The 23,862-nt window shown below is 34.0% G+C and overlaps 3 protein-coding genes across 4 annotated transcripts; 1 reads left to right on the forward strand and 2 right to left on the reverse strand.

The window, feature by feature from the left end:
* Positions 1 to 2,685: 2,685 nt before the first annotated feature.
* On the reverse strand, positions 2,686 to 6,928 carry LOC7484741 (probable xyloglucan 6-xylosyltransferase 5). Of its 2 annotated transcripts, none has more exons than XM_024581904.2 (2): positions 5,153 to 6,928; positions 2,686 to 3,203 (listed from the first exon to the last, which is right to left on the reverse strand). In XM_024581904.2, the coding sequence occupies exon 1, from the start codon at positions 6,543 to 6,545 to the stop codon at positions 5,187 to 5,189; it is 1,359 nt and encodes a 452-aa protein (XP_024437672.1). In that variant the 5' UTR covers positions 6,546 to 6,928; the 3' UTR covers positions 2,686 to 3,203; positions 5,153 to 5,186. The 2 variants fall into 2 exon arrangements, with proteins under 2 accessions (XP_024437672.1, XP_002318600.2); XM_002318564.4 differs by having other exon boundaries at positions 2,686 to 3,229.
* Positions 6,929 to 10,206: 3,278 nt separating this feature from the next.
* LOC7484742 (pentatricopeptide repeat-containing protein At5g61370, mitochondrial) lies at positions 10,207 to 12,292 on the reverse strand. The gene has a single exon (XM_024582216.2). It carries the CDS (start codon positions 12,118 to 12,120, stop codon positions 10,663 to 10,665), a length of 1,458 nt encoding a protein of 485 aa, XP_024437984.1. The 5' UTR covers positions 12,121 to 12,292; the 3' UTR covers positions 10,207 to 10,662.
* An 8,760-nt stretch (positions 12,293 to 21,052) lies between these two features.
* LOC7484743 (photosynthetic NDH subunit of subcomplex B 4, chloroplastic) lies at positions 21,053 to 22,964 on the forward strand. The gene is made up of 6 exons (XM_002317942.4): positions 21,053 to 21,253; positions 21,368 to 21,412; positions 21,559 to 21,718; positions 21,843 to 21,898; positions 21,985 to 22,056; positions 22,643 to 22,964. The coding sequence occupies exons 1-6, from the start codon at positions 21,158 to 21,160 to the stop codon at positions 22,754 to 22,756; spliced, it is 543 nt and encodes a 180-aa protein (XP_002317978.2). The 5' UTR covers positions 21,053 to 21,157; the 3' UTR covers positions 22,757 to 22,964.
* The last annotated feature ends 898 nt before the right edge of the window (positions 22,965 to 23,862 follow it).

Genomic DNA, 23,862 nt, shown 5'->3' on the forward strand with positions numbered 1-23,862 from the left:
TTTGTTATGGAGTGTAAGGTGTTGTAAGTTGGTGTTCAATCTCGGATTCATCACAGAATTATTGAAATCTTCCACTGGTATATTCTTTTTCATTGTCAGGCCTTAATGTCTCAATCTTGCATCCACTTTGGTTTTCCACCCGTGTTTTATACTTCCAAAATACATTAGCAACTTCAAATTTGAATTTAAGAAAAAAAATCGAACAAAATCTAGAATAATCATCTATAAAGATTATGTAATATCTGCTACCATTTAGTGAATATGTTCTCTAGGGACCTCCAACATCTGTATGTACCAGTTAAAGTTTATGTGTTGCTCACCATGTAGTTTGAGGGAAAGGATGTCTAGCCTGCTTTCCATATAGACACGCTGCACAGTTGGTTAATATGTTCTTCAGTTTTAAAACACCTCTTACAAGATTGTGTTTTTACATATACATTAGCCCAGCATGATGAAAATGCCCAAGCCTTCTTACCACAATTCATCATTGCATGTTTTTATGGCAAAAACACTGCTCCTCCTTCATAAGATTTAAAATAAAACCTTTCGCTTTCATTTTCACTCTAAAAACGTTGTTGCCTATGTTGTCTTTTATCAAGCATCATTTGTCTTCAAATATCACTTTGAAACCTTTCTCCATAAGCTGTCCAACACTTAGCAAATTATGATCAATGTCAGACACATATAATACATCTGAAATGTACTTCAAACCTGACAGACTGTTTATAACAACAATTCTTTTGCCTTTGACAGCAATATAATCATCATTTCCAATTTTGACTTTGGAAATAGCAGTTCTGTCAAGTTTCTTGAATAATTCCTTATTATTTGTCATGTGGTTTGTGCAACCACTGTCAATTAACCAGGAATCGCTCGAGTTATTGCTTGTTAAAAAACATGATTCAACAAACAACTGCTCCTCTTCAGGCTGTTGAGCAACAAGATTTGTTTTTTCTTCATGTTGTTGTATTTGCGGATTCTTTCAATATGTCCAATCTGACCACATTTTCTACACTTAATGTTTGGTCTCCACAAACATTTTCTCTACTGGTGATTTGTTTTTTTACAGTAAGAACATGGTGGATATGTCTCCACCTTGTTTATGTAATTTTTAGCCTTTTTCTTCTTGCTGAATCTCTTCACCTTTGCCTCCTCCTGGGTATTAAGCACTTGCTTAAAAAGCTCCCTGCATTGTTTCCTCATGTCTCGTCGATCTTCTCTGCTCTTGTGCCTGCAAAGCATTTACCAATTCTCCAAGAGATATATTGGTTAAGTCTTTTGACTCTCATAATGAAGAAATCATACTCATTTTTCAGGCATGGTTACCAGTATTTTTTGCACAATTCGGTCATCTAAAAATTACTTTCCAAGCAATCTTACTTTGTTTATTATGCTTAGTAATTTGTCAGTATAATCTTTGATGTTTTCTATCTCCTTCATCCTCTACATTTCAAATTATGTGATTAAGTTGAAAGCCTACATATTTTTTGTTCTTTTATTGCCCTGATATTCTTTTTTAAGATAGTCCTAAATACCTTTTACAGATTTCAAATTCATGATTCTTGTGAATATTGTATTTGACACTGCAGCATATAAGCAAGCTTTAACTTTGGACTTCCTTGTCTTCTTTTCCTTGTGAATCTTTAGTTGAGTTATTGTTGGATTTGCAGGTAAATCAGGAACAATATAGTTTTCTTCTACAGCTTCCCAGAGATCCAAAGCTTCAAGAAGAACTGTGATTCTGATGGTCCAAGTTTCATAGTTATCACTATTGAAGACTGGTGGTGAACCGTGTGAGATGATTGAATTAGCTTTCATTTATAGTGTTCTTTTTGGTTTTTTATTTATGTTTTGGTTCTCACAACTCACAAGTCCCTCAAGATAATACTGCTCTGATACCAATTTGTTAATTGTTTTACACTAATTGCAGAACATGAATATAAATAATAGTATAATGAAGAAAAATAGGCAAGACGATTTTATTGATTGCACAACACTCTTAAATAGAGATAGAGTTTTAGTTCAAAACAAAAACTATTAAATTTAAAAATTACATAACAAACAAATCAAATACAATTATATTTATTTATAAAGACTTGGTCTTCAAGTAGAGACCTTCAACAATAAAATCTTCTGATATTCTATAGCAGCAAAGTCTCCTGATTTTCTGCAGCTTTCAAAGTATTCTTTCAACAGTTCTCTCTTACTGGAAACTTTCAGGGAAGGTAAGAAACTGATTATGAATTAAAGAACTCATTGAGTGGTACGTATAAGTCATTTCACTTAATTTGGCAGAGCTCTTGATGTATTGGAGCGAAATGTAGTAAAAATAACTCTAAATTTGAAGTATATTTAATAAAAATGAATCAAATCAACTTGAAAAATAAAAAGAAACAAAAAAGATGTAGCATAAGTAGAATCTATTTGGATTAAATCAAAATTTAACTCAATTTTATAATGATTTTTATTTAAATCAAAAGTTATTTTTAACTTTTTATTTAAATTTTAACTCAGTTTTATAATGTAAAAAGTTTTAACTTTTTTGAAGGAAAGATATAATACAAGTAGAATTCATAAATAAAAAGCTACAAGTTTTTAAGTTTTTATTAAATCAGAATCTTAAATAAATGTTTAGATAAAGTCAAAAAATATCCAAACCAAGTATATTTATAATTTTTCTATGAATAAAAAGTTAAAAAGAGATACCTCTAATTAATTTGCAAAAATATATCAAACGAAATCTAAATCTATGTATATCACACTGGCTACATGTGAGCTTGATTGTATTCTATCTGATGATTTCACCAGACCAGTGAATATCCAGTTAATGTTGTTTGTTCAAAGAAATAAAAAGAAAGTCCTTAAACAGGCACCCGAAAAGCATGTCTTTTTTGCAAACTCACAGCTTAATCTCTATTCCAGCGCGGTCGGGCAGGAGAACCCTTATCACCCAAAGACAGACTTTTTTGCCTGCATGTCCTGTTGAATTATAAGCTAGAGGTCTCTTCACCCTTTTTGGGCCATGGCTGCATGCTTCCAACATCTGGCCATGGCCAGAAAACTTTCTATGGGATATAACATCCGGTGAACGTAGCCTGGCAACTCTTTTTCCAACACTGGAAGGCAAAGCAGAATAGAACTGTGGATGCAGGATGGTTAGAAATGACATTACCTGGTTCCTTCTAGTCACCAAATACTCTTACCTGCCAAAACCTTCATTATTATATGCCTGAAAGAATAAATGTGCAGCATTAATTATAAGTCGAATGGAACAGAGGACTGCTGCAACTGAATATGACCTACTCCAAGACAATAGAAGCAACATCCTTCTGTTACCAGCAAATCTGCTCTAACGGACAAGGTAAAAATGAGTGTTATTAGTTATTGAAAATTGTATTTTCCTCGGGAATCTATCAAGTGTAGTGAAGATTCCCCTAGCAGATCATTTCTGATACTGTTTTTGTAAATGAATCACGGAGTGGTTTGGGTGGTGGAAGATCTACCACAGCATCTCCAGTGGGAGAATCTTGCCGGCTTATTTAGGTCCCTAGACACTTCTAGCTTTTGCTTCGGTTAAAGTGTAAGATAAAGCCTCTCCAAATATTACAATGGTATTTAAGATGCATGTACATCCACATGTGACTTCGAGTATATAAAAAGCATGCACACAAGATCTATCTTAAATTTTTGGAAACATTCTACAAGTATGTGATATATATTCACAGGAATATGGCTATCCAATGCTTGTATGTTGCCTTAGTATAAGTATTCGAGCTGCACAGGTTCGTATGAACCAATTTTTCACTAAATCATGAGGGCACACAACCTTCAGGAATCTTACACAAACTGTATGCATGTTTATGGACTTCAAAAAGAAAAAGAAAATCGGTTAATGTGCAGATCATAGTATAAAATAGATATTAGCAAAATATTACATGGGAAATTTTCCTATTCAATGCATCTTATAACATCCGATGTAGATTTGTATATTTTTGGAAAGCATCAATGGAATTGAAGTAACAACAACCATATGAAATATAACCACATTGAAATCTCCATGGATTTGTATATTTTTGTATATAGAAATATCTTATGTAACCACATTGAGATCAGACTAAAATATGAGTAACCCAAATCAAACTCTTGAGAAAAAGAAAAGGGAAATGTTGAGATTTCCAAGGGCCAAGCAACTAAACAGTTGACACTGCTCTCTGAAGGATATGTTTGCAATCTACCATACTATATTGAAACTTTTTCACAGGAAAGCTCTAAGGTACTTAAGTAGTGCTAAGAAAACTCTAAACCACATGGCTTGGGAAAAGAATGCTATGGGTAACAGACGGATGAATCAAGGCAGGGAGTGCAGAAAAATAAAAGATCCCCAGGAATACTTTATTAAAGTTTAAATGTCCATGTTTTGCTGTCAGTGGAGAAAAAAAGTAGCTCGTTTTGTCATAGGAAAGCTTTCAGGAAGAGGTGTTGATGACATGCGCCATTGGAAGCACCTTTGACGTTGAGATGGAAAGGAATTATAATTTAATTGATAAATTATTAATGCTACTGAAATACATGGTTCCAATAATAATTTCTCTTTTATAAACAGTAACAAAAAGCACTTTCAAATGAATAAACTCATGCTTTTCCAAAATACACTAAACTGATTGTTTTCAAAAAAAATAAAAGCACCCGAGAAAGATACGATAACTAAGCGCTTTTTGGAATTGTGGTGGGTTTGCCATTTTCGCTAACTGAAATGCGAAACTCCCACCAAAATTCTGTCAACAGATCCATATGCCAATTAATAATGAACTTTGCAAAGAAAGAAAAAGAAAAAGGATGAATTTGTTGACATTTCAATTCAACAGGGGAGAAATGAAAGGAAAGGAAATCAAACAGAACATGCCATTGATAAACTAACGATAAAAAATGACAGGAAGATAAACAACAAAAGGGAACAAAAGACAGCAGTTTTGATTATAATTCCCCCCTTAATTGATCACTCAAACATCGCAGAGAAAGAAATTCAAGTTAATAAAAGAATTCTACCCTGTTGTTCTCGGAAGCAGAATGGCGACATTATAGAAAGCAAAACTTGATTAAACTGAAAGCGTTATCAAATTTAAACCAGCCTTTGACTGAGAAATTACATTACCTACAATTATGACATATTGAACACATTTCACTAGCTAGCTTCTTGATCCACTGTTGCCATGAACTGGACGCCGAATATCAAACTGGTCTACGTACTCCAACGGAGTCACAGTCTCATTCCTAATTCTCTTGATCTTAGGGCTCAACAATCCCCTATGACCAAATCCATACAGATTAAGGACCTGGTTATCAGCAAAATTGAAAGCTCTCTCCATGCTTCTCAAGCACCGCTCAACCGGATAATCCCCATAGCTCCCACAAGGTTTGCACCCAACAAAATGGGTAACAAATGGCCACCTCTCATCACCCAATCCTGGATGATACTTTTCAATCATCTCCTCATACCGATCCACCAAACCTGCCCAATACCCGTGCAAATAATACTGATTCTCAATATAAACCTTATCCATCCACTGATCCTTCTGCGAAAGCAACAAGTAGATCAAAGCTGACTGATCATCTGCCTCAAATGCTGGCCTTCCCTTCAAATTGGCAGTCAAAATCTTGCCAGCCTCCTCTCTAATGGGCCCTTTAGGACCCATGGGAGCCCAGGCATCAAGCAAATCCAAACTCCACTGACAATTTCTAAACAAAAAACTCCCAGTATTCAAGGCAATCCAAGACTTCTGGTCAAACAACAAATCAGGATAGCCATGAATCACCAAATTATGCTTATCATACTTGGATAAGGGGATCTGAAACACCATATCAGTAAACATTGCATCACTATCCAACCACCAAATCCATTCGATTTCAGGGTGGGACAACATCAATCTCCTGATCATTGGCAATTTCGCCCAATACCCAGCAAGTTCCTTGTCTAAATGAGCCATATTATAAACGATCTCAATCCCATGAATCCTACAATAATCAATCTTATTCTTTATACCTTTTAACAAATAATGATCTCCAATCGAGTTATCACACGGGTTCGGTGGAGATCCGGTTAATAGCAAAATCCGGGGCTTGCCATTGACAAAATTTGGAAATTCTGGGTTTTGACTCAGCCATACCTTGCGTTCCTGGTCCCAATTGGATATTTTGGGGCCTAAAGTGTAGGTGGCATTGGGGTTGATCTCCAAGTCGGCAGGATCATCAGGGTCGCTGTCGGATCGGATCTCTTTCAGGACCCGATTTGTCTCTTCGATTAGATTCTTGTTCACAGCGTCAGCGTCGGAGCTACCGAGGTTTCCAATGCCGATAGTGCCACGTAGGACGAGGATGGTAACGAAGCCGCAGAGGATTGTGATTTTGACGTTGTTGAATGTCTTGTTGATCTGCCTCCCCTGTGAAAACATTGTACGAGCTCTTCCGTTGGCGGTGGTTGTGGGTAAGCCTCCAGCTGCTCCACCGCCGCTAGCTCTCTTTTGAGCAGTGAAGTTGTCTAGTCCCATATTTTTGTCTTACTGTCTCTCTAAATTCTAATTCTAGTTATTACTATTAGGATGTGTTAGAGAGAGATCCCAGTTTCGCTTTCTTCAATGTGGATGGATTAAGGTAGTGAAAGTAACAACAGTAGTTTATTCAAAGATCTGGTCGGGAGAACATTTGATATTTTGAAAGTACGTGTTGTCTCTCTCTCCCTCTCAATGTTTTTTTCTCTACCAACTTCTCCTCTATCATCTAAAACCCTAGCTTAGCTTTGCTTAGAGGACATGGAGTTGGAGGTGGCCTTGGTCGTGCTAGTGCTGCTGCTGGGCGGAGGTGGCGATGGAAGAGAGTTAATGTAGGACAGGAGACTTCGTGATTGTATATTTTTAAGAGCCGGCCGCCGTGATTTTAGCTGATATTGTAAAAGCCGGCCGCCGTGATTTTGAAAAAATTAATTTAAAAAAATATATATATATTTGAATTTTGATACAGTAATATTAAAAATATATTTTAAAAATTTATTACTTTTATATTTTTATAAAAAAAACATTTTAAAAAATAATTATTACTATAATATTAAACAAGTTAAAAAATATGTGCATTTGTTGGATTTGGGAATCACGTTGATTATATTTTTTTTATTATTTGGACATAGATGTTTATTGTAAGTTAATTTGAATTAAAATAGTGTATTTTTTGCTTATATAATTGATTTTTTTTCAACAAGGTATAATACTTTAAAAAATAATTATTAATTAATTATCAATCATCAATTCATAAAAACCAAAAATACATAATAATTGATTTTACTGTATTATTATATTATAACATTATAATGTTATCCTTCTAATTTGTTTTTTTATTTATAATTAGAATTCTATTTATTTGAAATATAAAGTTTTTTTACCTTATTTATTATATATTACAAATGTTAACAATATCTAAGTTTACTATTTATAACCAAAAATACATAAAAGTTTATATTAATGTCCCAAAATATTTCATATAATACATTAATTACAATAGTTTTTCATTTAGAGAAAATTTTACCTAATCTATAACAAAATAAATACAATCTCAACTAAATAACATTTTTGTCTGGAATAAGACGAACATGTAAACAAGCATACACATAATAAATTTTATAATATCAAAGTTATTTACTTAACCTCAATAACAATTGAGTTAATCATTGTATCTCAATAATCCAATGTAATAAACCTTTTTCTTTCCATTACATGTTGTACACAAATTTAGTTTTCAATATCAAACATCCTGATATTTTTTATTATTCATAATCATGGTCAAGAAAATCAATGTCTATATCAATTCCAAATCGACATCAATAATCATTATCTCAATAATGACTAATTAAAGGTATGTCGAAATCATTTTCCTGGTATCATTAGCTTCCACTTCATGGATAGCTAATTATATTTTTAAATAATATCGACACCAGTATAACCCTACTATCATCACCAACCTCTATAATTATATTTTCAATAGGTGATATGATATAAAAGATCATACTACCAGTTAGCCATAAAATGTAAAATTTGAAAAATTATCTTTAAATTTGGAAGGTCTATATTTTGTTTAAAGAAGTACTACCTCTACATGTAGAGCATTATAGAAGACGGGGAGGTGCAATTTTTTTTATCAATCAATGATCGGATATTTAAATAAGTCCTTCCATGTGAGCTCTATAAAAAATGATAAACCTAGAGACTCAACTAAGATATCATAAATGGAAGATCACTTCAAGATGATAAACCTAAAGACTTGACTAAGTTTTGGTTTCTCTAGTATAGCAAGAATTTGAGTTGTTAGTCAAATATATATAGTAAATTAAGTTAATAATAAACAATGTTGTTTAATATAATTAAAGAACAACCAAGATGATAAAAAAAAAAAAAAAAAGAGATGAATTTCATTAAAAAAAACATAAATTCATATTGCATTGATAAAAAATGTCAAAAAAATATAAAAAGGACAAAGATTGTCTATTACAATTACAAAAAGAGCCTAAGAAATGTTTATTTCTAAAGCTATTCTTCGATCTTTCCATCTAACTTCTATTTCTATTTGATTTGCATAGGAAATAGTTTTCATAATTTAGATTAAATTCCTCTTTATGTTGGTTCAATAGTGTTTAAAAATATATAATAATACTAAGGCAACCATAAAGTTATAGATAAAGAAATGTTTTTGCGTAGGTCTTGTTATTGGTAACTGCGACATGGAAGATGAGTAGAATTTTTAGAATATTCAAATGTCGATGAATTTTCTTGTCTCCTTATTAAAGAAAACCCGATAAAATATCAAATGCCTACACATGAACATGAAATAGAGAAATAACAACTAACAATTCCTTGGGGATTTCTAGAAAGTTGAATCTTATAAAAAATTTCTTACATTTCCATTTCTCATTAAAGTATTGTTGCATTTTATTTAGCCAACCAAAATGGTTCATGGTAGCAATGTCGGGACATGTGGGAGTAGAATTTTAAGGTGTCATCACTAGGATTAAGATAGGAGAGTTTAGGGTTCTTGTTCTTTTTTTTTTCTAAAAAATATGTGGTTTCTATTGAATAAGAGTTTGAGATTTCATGGAATAGATGAATGAAGTGGATATTAATTGGAAAAGTAATAAGTTAATTATGATTTAACCATCATATATATTTTGTGAAACCTAAACATCCCACCTAAAATTTACCAAGCACACTTGTTTGAAATGATTTGATTGTCTAGCATGTCAAATAGATACTAAAATCATATCATGGATGGTTGATTTGTTTGATTGATCATAAAATTAACATGAGCTTCGTAATTTATTTTTAATTTGCTTTTTATAGGGTTATTATAGTCTCATGATCTAGGTTGTGGGTTTGACATATTAACTCAAGTTATTTTTTTTGTTTTTTAATTAATTTTTGTCAATTTCACTATTTAATATTAGGTTTATTGAGAATTGAACTTCATAATTTATTTAGATTTGCTTTATAAGGGGTTATTATGGTCTTAAAATAAGGATCGCAGATTTGACAACTTAACTCGGATTGATCCGGGTCGATTGAATATGTTGTCGTTTCAATACTTTTTAAAAAGGATATTGTCTTGGATTTTTGTGAATTAAACTACGTTTTTACCAGTTGTTGTCTTTAGACCTATCATGTCAATCAGGTCATATCGGGTCAACCTGTGCACAGTTTTAAAGTTTTTTTATACTGGAAAAATATAAGCAACATTTAGATGTTTCTTTTACACGTTAAAAAAAAAATGATTCGATCTACTGCGAGTAATGGCCAAGATCTAGTTAGAAATTAAAAAAAAAATGTCAATTAAGAAAGATTAAAAAAATTTAAATTAATTAGATTAACTCGTAAAACCTGCAACTCAAGTCATGAAATCAAGCTAACTACGTAAAAAAAACAAATCATAATAAATTATAAAGTTCAATCTTTAATAAACTAAATATTAAGATGATATTAAAAATAAATAGTATTTTATAAGATATTACATAATAAAAGCTCCACCCTACTATTTACATCAACTTAGGATTGAGTTTCTAATTACAGTTTCTTTGAAAGAAAAAAAGAAAAAACATATACCAAAAAATTAGCTGATCAATCATCATCTCCGACTGTTACAACATATCAGTATATGATGCCGGGAAACATCACGCAGATAACTCACTTCAGTTCGTATTTATATATCTTCAAAACAGACTGTTACAACATATAATTCGTATTTATGAAGTTGGGCTATGAAAGGATGTCCGAACGTAATCTACTGGACAGTACGATTTTTGGATCAAAGAGAACTAATCATTTAAAATAATGAGAAAGCATAATCTCTTGAAACTAAAAACTATTAAGAGATTTGTGATATGAACAAGACCACTGATTTCTTAAGCAAGTTTTCTCTTCTAATATATCTTCCTTCTTTTTACTTGTATTTTTCTCGTTTATCTTGTCGAGTCTTTGAATTCTTGTCTGTGCTCAAGTAGTTAAGCTTGACCTCTTCCTCCTCTTGTCTGTGCTGTTAAGTTTTTAGGCTTGACCTCGTACTCCACGCAACAACAAAGCTATGATATGATGAACTGACATTGATTTTCTAAGAAATCTCTAATCATACTTGTCATTTCCCCCTGATTTTCTTCTTCACCTTCCCCCTTTCTCGTCTTGACTTGGGCTCGAGTCTGGGGATCTCGTTTCTGCTGAATTTCTCAAGCTTGACATCTTCTTCCACCTTCCTTCTGGGCTTGAAAACCTCAGTGATAGAGGGATCCAACACATCACTGGAGCAGCTAAAAGAGACACCCATAGCAGTGGCCTCCTCCCATAGCTCTCTACCCCTTTCAAAATCCCCACCTTTACAAAGCTTTGGTATCAAAATATCATATACAGGCCCATAACCACCCAACGAGCTTGTCTTCATTCGTTCAAATAACTCAAGGGCATAACTCACCCTCTCAACTCCACAGAGAACACCAATCAAATTATAGTAAAACTTACGATCTGGCAGCAGCCCCTGTCCAATCATCTCATCAACTATTTCATTTCCTTTACCGAATCTACCAGTCAGATACATCACTTTTGCAACAAGAAAATAACTAACCCAATCAGGAGCACAACCTGTTGTTTTCATTGTCTCAAGCATCCTATACGATTCCTTAACTCTTCTTGCTCTCCCAAGAGAAGAAAGCAATGTATTGTAACTAATTGAGTTTGGCTCAATCCTATATGATCTCATTTCCATCATCACATTCAGAGCTTCAGGGACAAGTCCAGATGGATTGCGTTTAAGATTTCTTTCGCAAAGGCACTTGAGAAAAGTATTATAACAAAATAAATCTGGGATTAACCCATCTCCCTTCATCTCTTGGATAATCTTTCGAGCTTCCTTCACGTTCTCCTGCACGGACCACCCATACAAAAGACACCTATAAACAACACAAGGCTCTAAACCGGATATCTTATTATTCTTATGGTGCGAAAACACTCCTTGTGCTTTCTTAGCATGCCCTTTCGCACAAAGAGCGCTTATAATGGCAGTAACAGCAAAACCATCTTGTGGGCACTTGAACTTTTCCAAGTTCTTGAATATACCCAACGCCTCATCTTCTCTCCCCAGTTTAACCAAAGTCTCAGCTACAAGAGCAAAAGTTTGTGGGTCCATTACGCGGCCTTCCTTCCTTAAATCCGAAATCAAAATACGCATTCCTGTGTGATCCTTCTTCTCGGCCAAAACTCGAATGACATGATTGAAATCATCATCTTTCAGTTTTTCAGAATCCAAAACTTTATTGGACCACAGAAAAAATCTCAAGATTCTTCTGGAAGGAGCCTCATGTTTGCAGGAATTTATAATTTGTGTAACAAGAGGATATGTTAACTGACCTTTAAATTGATTTAAACTCAACTCTAAGTCATCCAAACCACCAATCCAGCTCGAAATAACTTTACACGCTTCTTGCAGCTCAAGTGGCAGTTGGTTATGCTGCTGCTTTGTGGAATATAAAGGAGGCTTAGATTTGTTAGTTTTAATGTTTTGGAACAAAAAGCCAGCCCATCTTGATTTCCAGAAGCAATGCATCTTTCTTTTTCTTTGAGGAAATTCCTCGAACAACTGGTGTGTGTTAAAACTTAAGAACTGGCCAGGAATAGGAAGTAGGGAGTGTGTCCGTTTTATTTGAACGAGTATGTGATTTTTTAGGCAGCAGAGAAAATCATATTCCTCAAGGACCGAGGCTATGTTGGCACGAGAGAAAAGACTCCTTTCTTCCTATATGATAAATAAAATTTAGGAAGGAAAAAATTGTTAAAAAGGGAAAATTTTGATTTTTTTCCCTCCCTTTTTTACTTAATACTAATATATTCTTTTTTTACTTTCACTTTACATTTTACACCGTAAAAGTATATTATCTAATCATTTTTTTTAATTCTATTTTATTTAAAATAATTTATATATATATATATATATATATATATATATATATGAGAAATTTTATGTTGTTTCAGAAATAACTAGTGGTATCTATAGTAGTGCTTGGTTACTGTTTTGTGACAGAAAAAACAGATAATGAAGACAAGATAGAAAATGAGACTGCAATAAAATTATGTTTGGTAATAATGTAAAAAAAAAAAATAATTATCTATGTATCCTATTTGGTTATGGTGAATAAGACAAAATAAAATATAAAATAGTTTATTTTATCCTTAATATATATTGTTGTCACACACACACACACACACATATATATATATATATATATATATATATATATATATATATATATATATATATATTACTTTAGTTTACATTGAGTGTTGAAATTAACAATATTATAATAACCCTAGTTGTAAAATCAAGACTGACTTGACGGGCTGACCTGAGGCTTAGATTGGTCCGAGTTTATGAAAAAATAAAGGAAGGATTAACTCGACTTTACTCGGTGAAAAACCTAGGTAAACCAGAGATAAAATACAAATAAAAAACCCGTTGACTTTTTTGGAAAAAAAAACAATTGGTCAAAACAAAGTTGTTGTGATTATTTTTTTAAAAAAAATTGGGTTAGCCGGGTTGACCCTTCCGAACCGTGACCTGAAACTTGCCTCTATTTGACTCTCGGGCTAGGTTTTAAAAACATGATAATAACTATTTTTATCTATATGTTGACTCAGTCAACCCGTGTTGACCCTTTCGACCTGTGACTTAGGTTTTGCCCCAGTTAATCTCTAAGTTGATGTTTAAAACTATAATAATAACAAATTTTATTCTTACATTAACCCGGGTTGACCTTCTTGATTTGTGTCTCGGGCCTTGCCACAGGTTAACCCCCAAATCAAGTTTTAAAACTAAGATAATAACCACTTTTATTTTTATGTTGACTCGGGTTATCCCGTGTTGACCCTCCTAACATGTGACTCGGGCCTTGCATCAGGGCAAAACCCGAGTCGGTTTTAAAACCATAATAACAACCACTTTTGTCTTTATGTTGTCTCGGGTCAATGGTGAACCCCATTCGTGGCTTGGGTTTTGTCATGGGCCGACTTCTAAATCAGGTTTTAAAACTATGATAATAACTATCTCGGGTCAACCTAAGTCAACCCTCGAGTTGAGTTTTAAAATTATGATAATAACAATTTTTATCCTTACATGTCTTATTTAAATGAATTTTGGAATTGAAAGTTTTTTACATAAAAATTAGAAGCATTAATTAAGTTTAAGGACTTAATTAAACTTCTAGGAGGTCTTGTGGATTTAATCATGGGCTCAATTGAAGAAAACTCAAGTTGGAGGCCCAATTCAGATCAATTTGCAAAGATTGGAAGATTAAGGACACGATTGAAACTTTGTAAAGGCTAAATTGGTGCAATCAGGGGTTCAATTGCAAGAAACTTGTAGTTTAAAGGTTAATTAAAGGTCAAATTGAAAAAAAAAATCAATACCTTTTTGCAAAAGGCACGCAACATTAGGGGTTGTACTGAACTTTTCCAAGGACTAATTTGAAGAAAATCAAAGTTTAAAGCTTAATTAGGGACTAATTTGAACAAACTGGAAACCAATGGCTACTTTGTAAAAGGCGCAAGACTTGAGGATTCTCATTTTATTTTTGGTAGAGGCCTAACTACATAAAATTAGCAAGTTTTGTCTTAATTAAAGACGTTTGAGCTTAAATTGAAACAACAGGGACCAAATTAAGAGTTATCAAAATTCCAATTAGAAAACCCTAATTTTTAAGGTTTAAATAAATGACATGTCAATAATTTTTAATAAAGAGATTGAGTGAGACGTCGCCAGTCTCTGTTTTATTATCTTTCTCAATTGAGAAGGTTGATCTAGTTGCCACATTCAGGCGAATGAACATGACATCTCTGATTACCTCAGGAACTCCAACCACCACCATTTGACAGAGGAGATTTTCCTCTTCAAGGTTGAGCCACCCTTGTTCAACATTTAAGTCCCATTTGCCGCATGGAAGTCCTTAATTTATTGTCTCAGGGCAGCCTTGTCTGATTTAGTAAAATTTAGCAGTGTTACACCCTATTTTGGATCGATGGTGGGAAAGCTATAAGCCACCAAATCAATCATGGTTTGATCCTAGTTAAATAATAACACCTTTTCTAACAAATCAGAGGTAAAAAATGGGGAAATAATCCCCTATAATCTAATTTTAAAAAACCACCTTCAAACCCATAAGTGGTTTCACAACCACTTGCCTTTTAAGGCTATAAAAGGAGGAGGAGAAATCATATAGCGAGAAAAAAAAGGATGAGAAAAGGATTTTGATGAGAGAAAAGCCATGAAAAGAGAAGAAACCTTGAGAAAGAAATCAAGCCAACAGTAAAAAAAAAAAAAGAGAAAATAAAAGGAAAAGGAAGATATTGTGTAGAAAGAGATCAGAAGCTTTTCAAAAAAGCTATTAGAATCTATTCTAAACAAGAAAAAAAGGATAGAAATCAGTTACAATGATCTTTTGAACGTAAGTTATTGAACTTGATGAAATGGTATAACTTATTGAGAATACCCCCCTCAACATTTCAAGCTTTGATTCTTTCATTCAAGTATGTTATGGATGGTATAACTCATTTTGATGTTGTTTGTGATGTTAAATGAGCTTTTAGATTGATAAAACAATATAGATACATATTTGAATGTTGACAATAGGTTATAGACTTTGATTTCTATGTCTTACATGTTTTTTTTTTTTGTTTTTTAAGGTTTAAATAGATATGTGTGTATGTGACTCACATGAATAGGTTTTTGTCCTTTATTTTGGGTTTAGATGCTTTTTTCTAAGTGTAAGCTTTGCTGGGCATTTTGGGTTGGTGTTCTTCAAATGAATTTTGCCTTGGGTCGTTGATTTCGATGTCATTTTGGTCGATTAATGGTTCTTATATGTGCATGTATACTTGTTGTTCTTTAATCTAAGGCTTTTACGACTTAAAAGCATCGATTTAATGGCTTGAATGTTCGTGAATAGGTTTTCAAGCCCTAAAATCTTACTTGAATGTTGATTTCACATATTATCCTCAGTCCAATCTATATGTTTGGAGGGAGTTCTGCTGAGTTGGAGCTCGCAAGTCTGGATAGAAAGTCTGCCTAATTATTGGTTTCCCAAGGTATATGGATTATTATGATTCTTTGCCTTTATCTTTTTTGGAGAGATATCTTTGAACTTTTTGGAGATACTTCAACATGGTGGGGTTCTTGGCCTTATATAACCCTTGATATTGGCCTATAACTAGGTGAGAATCACTGTAAATTTGAAGTGGATAGGCATTTAAGGCCTCTACGAGCCTTAAACCTGCCAAAAAGGCTTCAAACTCCGCTACGTTATTAATAGCTAGGAATTCAAAACGAACCTCATAGGCATAATCCTCTCATTCTAGACTCGTAAGCATTACCCTAGCTCTATTACCCTTTGCATTGGAGGATGTGTCTACATGTAGCCACCATATAGATATTGGTTGGGCTTGTCTCAAGGAAATTATGGACCTAGGGAGTGATGTTTCAGAGCTTGGTGGAGATTGAAAGCCATGAACTATAGGCCCCTTAAAAAAACATTCAGCAATGAAGTCTGCTAGAGCTTGTCTTTTATAGATGGTCTGACCTGGTATTAGAGACCAAACTATCATAACTCAATTGTCCACCGTACTAGGTGTTCTAACGTGTCAGGTTTGTGAAGAATTTGTCAGAGAGGCTGATATGTTAAAGTGATGATTTGGTGAGCTTGGAAGTAAGACCTCAACTTTCTAGAGGCAGTTACCAAAGTTAGGGTTACCTTCTCTACATTCAAGTATCTCGTCTTAGCGTCATGAAGTGTCTTATTAGAGTAATAGACCAGGCATTGAAATCCATTCTCCTCTCTTACTTGCATGTCGTTAACAACTAAATTTGTTAAGCCCAAGTAGAGGAAGAGGTCTTCATTTTCTCATGGATGAGATAAAACCCTAGGAGATAAGAGGCAGGCTTTGAGTCCCTCGAAGGATTTTTGACACTTAGGTGTCCATTTAAAGTTAGAAATATTTTTCAGGGTTCTAAACAATGGCATGCTACACTTCCCAATACATGAAATGAATTTGTTAAGGGCAACCAACCTCCCAATAAGAAGTTGAACCTCCTTCACTGATCGTGGGGGAGTCATGTCAAATATTACTTGGATTTTCTCGGGGTTGGGTTCTATCCTCTTAATGCTTACTAGAAACCCCAAAACTTCCCTCCTTTAATGAAAAACATATATTTTAAGAGGTTGAGCTTCATTTGATACAAGCCTATAACAAAAAATACTTCTTCTAGGTCAATGAGGTGTTGCTCAAATGTCATGCTTTTCATTAGCATATCATCCATATAACCTTCCATAATTCTCTCAATTGATGCTTAAAGACTTTGTTCATCATTCGATGGTAGGTGACTTTTGTATTCTTTAGTCCAAAAGGCATGATCTTATAACAAAATATTCCTTCTTCCGTGATGAATAACGTCTTTTTCTCATCATTTGAGTGCATAGAGATTTGATAATACTTAGATTTAGCATAAAAAGAACTAAGGAATTCAAAACATGTCGTGGAATCAATCAATCTATCAATCTTGGGAAGAAGAAAACTATACTTTGGGCAAACCTTGTTCAATTTGTAAAGTCCACACACATCTGCCACTTTTTGATAGGTTTCCTCACCATTACCATATTTGCTAGCCAATCTAGGTACATTACTTTGGTGATTGCTTTTTATCTCTCTCCCTCAAAACTTCTTTTCTTCTAACAACAGGAGAAATGGCTAGATTAATATTTAGTCAATGTGTGGCCACCTTATGGCTGATCCCAAGCATGTTTGTACATTCAAAGGCAAAATTATCTTTTTAGGTGATAAAGAGTCTTGTTAGAGCTTGGTCCTAACTTGGTTGTAGAGTAAATCTCATCTCAGTGGTTGCCCTCGTCTTTCTAAGAGGTACATCTTTCAATTTTTCAACAGCCTCTATCCTTACTTCCACTCGTTCTTTCCCGGGACTTTATTGGTCCACTACCAAGGTTTTCTTATCCTTAAGACATGAAGAGTCACATTACCTTAAAGATGTTTGGTTGCCTTGTATTGTGGCCACACCCTGTGAGTGGGAAATTTCAAGGTTAGGTATCTACTACTAATAACAACGTTTATCTGATGGAGAAGAGATCTTCTTATGATGGCATTGTAGGTCAAGCTCATGTTAATGACCATGAAGGTCTGTTGGAGAGTTATACATTTTAGGAAAGTCTCGACAATGACAAGGATCTTCAAGGCGCCATTTACTAGCACGTCTATGCATGTAATCCTAATGAGAGAAGTCTTTACAGGGATTAATTTCAAGGGATTTATTCTCATTTGTGTCATCATTTCACTTGAGAGAATATTGGTTGCACTACCATCATCCACTAATATCCTATGGACATGGTGATTAGCCAAAACTATTGAAATGACAAGAGCATCCTCATGTGAGAAATTTACCCTCCTCCTAGTTTTTTAGGGTAAATATAAAGGGTTCATACCATGTATTAGGGAGGCGAGTGGTAGTAAGGACTTGCTTCCCGTACTTTCTTTTTCCATTCCCACTATCACCTCCTACTGAGGTTCCACCCAAGATGACATTGATCTCTGGCAAAACTTGGTTAGGTTGGCTGAATTCTTCCCTACCTTGTTCAATGTGTGTCCCTCTTCACAAACTGTTGAATATAACACTTAGCTATCAATCGTTCAATCTCCTTCTTCAAAGTATAACACTATTTCATATCATATCCCTTGTCCCAATGGAACATGCAATACTTATTAGAGGTGCATGTGTAAGGAGTGATTTTCATTGGTAGGGGATATTGGACAAACTCCTTACATTTAATAGTAGTCTAAACTTCAATGATATTCATGTTAAAAGGTGTTGAAAATCTCTCGGGATATGGTTGGTGATCACGGGATGAACTTTTCATATTGTTTCTAAAACTCGAATTCCATATCGGGGAATGATTCTGTCTATAAGGTTTTTTAAGTTAATTATCCTTATGAAAACGGAGAGGTCTGTATTGCAACACACTTACCTTTTCCACCCGTATATGGTTTTTCATGACTTACTTAACCTTAAACAAGCTTCTATCAGGTAAGGCATACAAGTCTCTTCATAGAGGACGTTCCCTCACCCCATTGATCAAGGTCTCAAAGACCACTAGCTCAAGTAGCTATTCTACCTTTAGCATCTTCTCATTAAAATCTCTTCAAGTATGCCATTGTGGATTTACCTCCAATTGGGTAACCCCAAATAGCTTCATGGAACTTTGCTTTGCTGGTATACTTGTGCTAAAGTGTGCCATCATCTTAGCACAAAGATCTCTGAATCCTGCAATAAACCTTGGTTCCAAGTTGTTATACCAAATACGGGCTTATTCTCTGAAAGTTGTAAGGAGTATCTTACACATTACGCCACTCTTCTCAAGAAGTAACTCTAAACTACTACGCATATTTTGCACATGTTTCCTTGGATCAGCGAGACCATCATAATTATACAGGCTCATCTTTGTAAAGATATAGTCTCGGGGAATCCAAGTATTCAGAACTTGTCTAGACAAGGAAAAGTCGCACACATGATGAGGAATATAGGAATCTCCTTAGAAATGTTCTAAAGTTGATCTATCTTTAATCTTTTGTCTACTTGGTTATCATTGGGTTGGTAGGTGGGATCAATCCCTCAGTATTGAGAAGACGTATGCCTTAAATACCCACTTTCTCGAATGTCATTTTGCCCAGACCTTTTAGACGTGTATGACTATCTACGAGCATTGAGAGCATCCTTTTATGGTGGTACTAGGGCCTCTAGTCTTCATGAGGGTACTGGTGCTACTGAGGGTGTTGATGTTGAGGGTGCTGAGATTTGTTAGAGTGGCATAACTTGATTCTGCCTCTGAGTAGCTAGCACTATTTAAGTCGAGAATCGTTTTTGATTAATTAGCTACTGGAGGTCTGGCTGGGTAGAAGTACTCGCCTCACCATGCTGAGCTATTACATGTCCAGGCTTGGTTGTATCATGGTTACTTGTCATGGAACAATCTAGAATATCTATAACAAGTTGGGGAAAACACATTAAGGATTTTTTTATCAAATTCCCATAGACGACTTCAATTGATGAAGTATTAAAATTAGAAGTATTTATAGGATAAGGTGTTTTAGTGGTTGAATCATAGATTCGTTAAGTGTCTTTGTAAATAGCTCATTCCTCCAATGTTAAGGTAAACTTTCTTGATAAATGCTTCTGGATACTTGCAAAAAGTCCTCTTTTAGGGTGTTTGAGGACCCTTCAATGGTAAAGTTAGCAACTTAATAGAGAAAAAGAGTGATAAATACACTTAAAAAGCTTTTAATTCTAAGATTTTGGTTGTCTTTGTGTTCAATCTATATCTTATTAATGTAAGAAAAAAATTGTCATTTACCTGGTAATTCAATAGGTATTTATAGCCTTAAGACCTTGTCTTTTTCTTAGGTGGAAGAGCTAGAGAGTAATTTCACCATGACGATATTTATAAGGGACAACATATCCCTTACATAAGCATTAATGATCATTAATAAGAAGGAATATCTCTTACACAAACATTAATGAGAAAAAAAAAGACTCAACACATGTTTTTGGATTTTAAAAGTAGGTCAAGACACATTTTTTAAGAGTTGGACTCAGGTGGTACGCCCAAGCCTACAAAGAGGTGTTGGGGTACTCAGCACCTGGTTCGAGCTTGGGTTGCACTCGAGCCCAATGAAAGGTGCTCGGCGTGCCCAGCACTTGGGCTCTGGTTGGCAACCGAGCCCATCCTTCTTTTTAGACTCGGGTGTTTCTGCCCGAACCTTTAAAAAAAGTTTGGAGATGAGCAAAAAATATTGGACTCTGACCATTATGGTTTAGATGCTGAAAAGAGAGAAATCTTGATCCGTCACATATATAAAAATATTTGATGAATTTATAAGGAAAATATTTTACTAGACCTTTTATCTATTATAATATATTACAATATTTGTATTATGCACACAATTGTATTCTTTATAACATATACATGACGTGTGCCTGAGAGAGATGCAATAAATTTCTTTTTCCTCGAACCAATCATAAGCCGTGTAAAAAAAAGATGTTTACTTGACAATTTTTAAAAGAATGATTGCAATTTAAAGGAGAAGATCGTTGTGTATTATATTTGTGTAACATCCTACGTGGATGTAGAGTAAATATTATAAATATAAATACAATAAACAAATTTGGAAGTATTATTTTTGTTTTGTTTAGTTTAAGAATATTTTATTTTCTATAAAACAAATTTGGAAGTATATATAAAAAGTAATTAGCTTAATTTCCATGTTTAATTAAGAAAATGTTAGATACTAAAATTTTATCTATTCATATATATTGGGGAGACTTGTGTTAATAATAGAAAACGATGGACCACGTTCTGCGAACATGAGACTAGCATTCTAAGCCGCAACCATATCCTAAGAGTTGTGTGCTTGCACGAGCGAAGGAAGGGGGTGGATATGAATTGTTTCCTTATCCATTTCAAAGTACTTAAGAAGGAACGAAAAAGGAAGCTCCAGCGTTTCAGAACGCAGTTAGCCTCCATCCAAAATTTATAATGGCCAAAGCTATAACGGGCTTTACCATCACAAAACCGCACATGCTTAGCTCTCTGCAGAAAACAAAATTGGACCTCAAACCATGTTCAGGAGGGGTAAAATCTTACAAACCATATATGGCTGTCCATTTTGTCGTAGATAATTTACACAAGAAGTCCGAAAGCCGATAAATTGAGTATATCTTTTCTTCTTCTCTCTACTTTTTTCAGCTTTGGCAATGTTCAAGCGACGGGCTTCTTAGTGGGTGGCTGCAGGTAAGTGGCTCCTTGCTCCAAATTATTGACTCTTTGAGTTTTGTTCTCTTGAGTTGATGAAAAGGTGTACACGCAGACAGAATAGATTTTTCTTAAGCCAGTCATATGTGTATCTCATCAAGTGATGATATACTTTTGTGTGATAGCATAAACGCAGCAATAAGAAAAGAGCTTCCTTGAGTAAAGTGAATGCCTTCCCAGATTGGCCTCTTATGGCAGTTATGGTGGAGCATATAGAAGGTCAAAGAGACCTTATAACTCACAAATCTATATGGCATCTCAGTGATCGAGCCATAAAAAACGTCTGTAAGTTTTTTTTTCTTTTTCTTTTTCTTTTTCTTTTTCTTCTCTCATTCACTTCAGCCCACTAATCACTATATTTCGTTAGGGGTTTCTTCAGTTTCTCTAATCTTCTCTTCTCTGCTTGTAGATGTATTTTACCTTATGTTCACTTGCTGGGGATGTTTATTCTTCGGTTCAATGAAAGTAAGCCCATCTGGTTTTGCATGTAGGATCTGAAATTTATACATATTATTTGGCGAGATTCTAATGTCTGAGTTTTTATTGTATAGGACCCATATTATGACTCAGAGGCGTATAGAAAAGATGGAGGGGATGGCAGTGGACATTGGGTATATGACAAGGTATATGTGCTGACATGGTCCTTCCGTTCACTCCTGTGTTGAATCTTCTTACTTCATGTCTTTCTTTTTCCAGTAATTTTAATTAAATTCGCTAATATTGTTGAGAAAATGACTTTGGAAAGCATACTGAAGAAAAGATTTTTTTAGATTAAGATTTGCAGTAGGGAGTAAGGGATTTACTTCTCTTACTTGTAAAAGATTTCATGATAGTGGGATGGAATTCTTCCATCTCTTCCACAAACATGATCGATGTAGCTGACTGAGTCTCGTTTTTTATATGTAAGAGATGGAAATCTCTTACTCAGTCATTAGTCTGAATTTCAACAATCAAGATTTTCATCTCTGTAAATTAGTGGATGGTTAGAATTCTTCATTGTATAGTTTTTTTCTTACGTATCACATTTGTTGAATCTAACCAATTGTTTTTAAAATGAAATTGAGTAAGAGAATTCCATCTCACATGTAAAAACGAGACTCTTCCCAATATCCATAATGTGTCGAAGTCGTATACTGCTATTCTTCGCCATCACCAGTTAAAAATAAAGATTGTTGACCTATATATATATATATATAAACGGATATGCAGCAAGACGATATTGAAGAATCTGCAAGAGCAGAGCTGTGGCGCGAGGAGTTGATTGAGGAGATTGAGCAGAAGGTTGGAGGTCTGCGGGAACTGGAAGAAGCTGGCCGAAAGTAGGAGTTTAATGGAGAAACCATCGACCTATCCTTGTGTTTTACTCTAATTCTCAGTCACGTCCTTGTAAAAATTCAATAAATCATAACACCACATTATGTGTTTATGGTTTTTATTATTTTTTATGTTTTGTTACTTGCAATTAACGATGAAAAAGAATGTTGTTTCACTATTATTGCCGTTGCTAATATTATTATGTAGTTACAAAGTAGAGGTCGAATTTGAGAAGTGTTTAGATGGGGAACATAAGTTCTTTTTATTATTGTTTATGTTATTGCCAATTTTGATTACTAGAGCATTGTATGCTTTACATTATTTACCCTAAAAATAAATATTTATGTGACAACCAAATAAAAATAATTATTATTTATTGTCAAAATTTCTGAAATCATTAACAAAATAAAAAAAAAGTTTAAAAAGCCTAATCAACTAAGGAAACTAAAAAAATAGTTGATTAGATAATTAGGAGTCATAAGATGGTCGATCACATGATTTTCAGTGATTGTAAGTAACGAGAAGGACCGCCTCACATATTCAATTTCACCAATTCATTTATTATTTTCTCTCATAAGGTTTTGTTTACAACTGTCTTTATGGCTTTCTTTATTTTACTGCACATTAGATTTCTATAATCCTTGTCTCCTTAAAACTTTTGATTTTTCTTTACATGATGTTACTTTTAGAGTAGGTTACCTTTACTAAAGGTCCGATACTTGATGTCCTCACTTTATTTAATTAGAAGTAGTTGTTGCCTCATTGACAAGAAGCCTAGAGGAACAATATTTTATATTTGTTCCAATAACTAACAATTATGTCATTTTTTCTAAACATCATTGTCTTTATCAATTACTAGTGAGTACGTTGCTATTCCATACCTCCATCATAGCAGCAAGGTTATCTCTTTGTGAGAAATAATGGTATCATCAAATTATCGTATCTAGTTTGACCACACTTTTGTAGGTTAGTGGTGACTTCTTATAAACTCAATAAGACAATGCAAGTTATGACTGATCAGTTCAATTAAATTAATGAGCTACAACAAAGTAGATTTGGAACTCCATGTGCCTATAGACCTAGAGGGTAAATTCTAGGATATTCTATAATAACAA

Source organism: Populus trichocarpa, chromosome 12 (genome assembly GCF_000002775.5).
Source record: "Populus trichocarpa isolate Nisqually-1 chromosome 12, P.trichocarpa_v4.1, whole genome shotgun sequence".
Classification (NCBI taxonomy): domain Eukaryota; kingdom Viridiplantae; phylum Streptophyta; class Magnoliopsida; order Malpighiales; family Salicaceae; genus Populus; species Populus trichocarpa.

Excerpts from the sequence above, each read along its gene's own strand:
- LOC7484741 (XM_024581904.2), bottom strand. The coding sequence starts at position 6,545 with ATGGGACTAGACAACTTCACTGCTCAAAAGAGAGCTAGCGGCGGTGGA.
- LOC7484742 (XM_024582216.2), bottom strand. The coding sequence starts at position 12,120 with ATGCATTGCTTCTGGAAATCAAGATGGGCTGGCTTTTTGTTCCAAAAC.
- LOC7484743 (XM_002317942.4), top strand. The coding sequence starts at position 21,158 with ATGGCCAAAGCTATAACGGGCTTTACCATCACAAAACCGCACATGCTT. Across the intron at positions 21,413-21,558 it reads TTCTTAGTGGGTGGCTGCAG|CATAAACGCAGCAATAAGAA; the intron begins GTAAGTGGCTCC and ends TTTGTGTGATAG. Across the intron at positions 22,057-22,642 it reads GACATTGGGTATATGACAAG|CAAGACGATATTGAAGAATC; the intron begins GTATATGTGCTG and ends ACGGATATGCAG.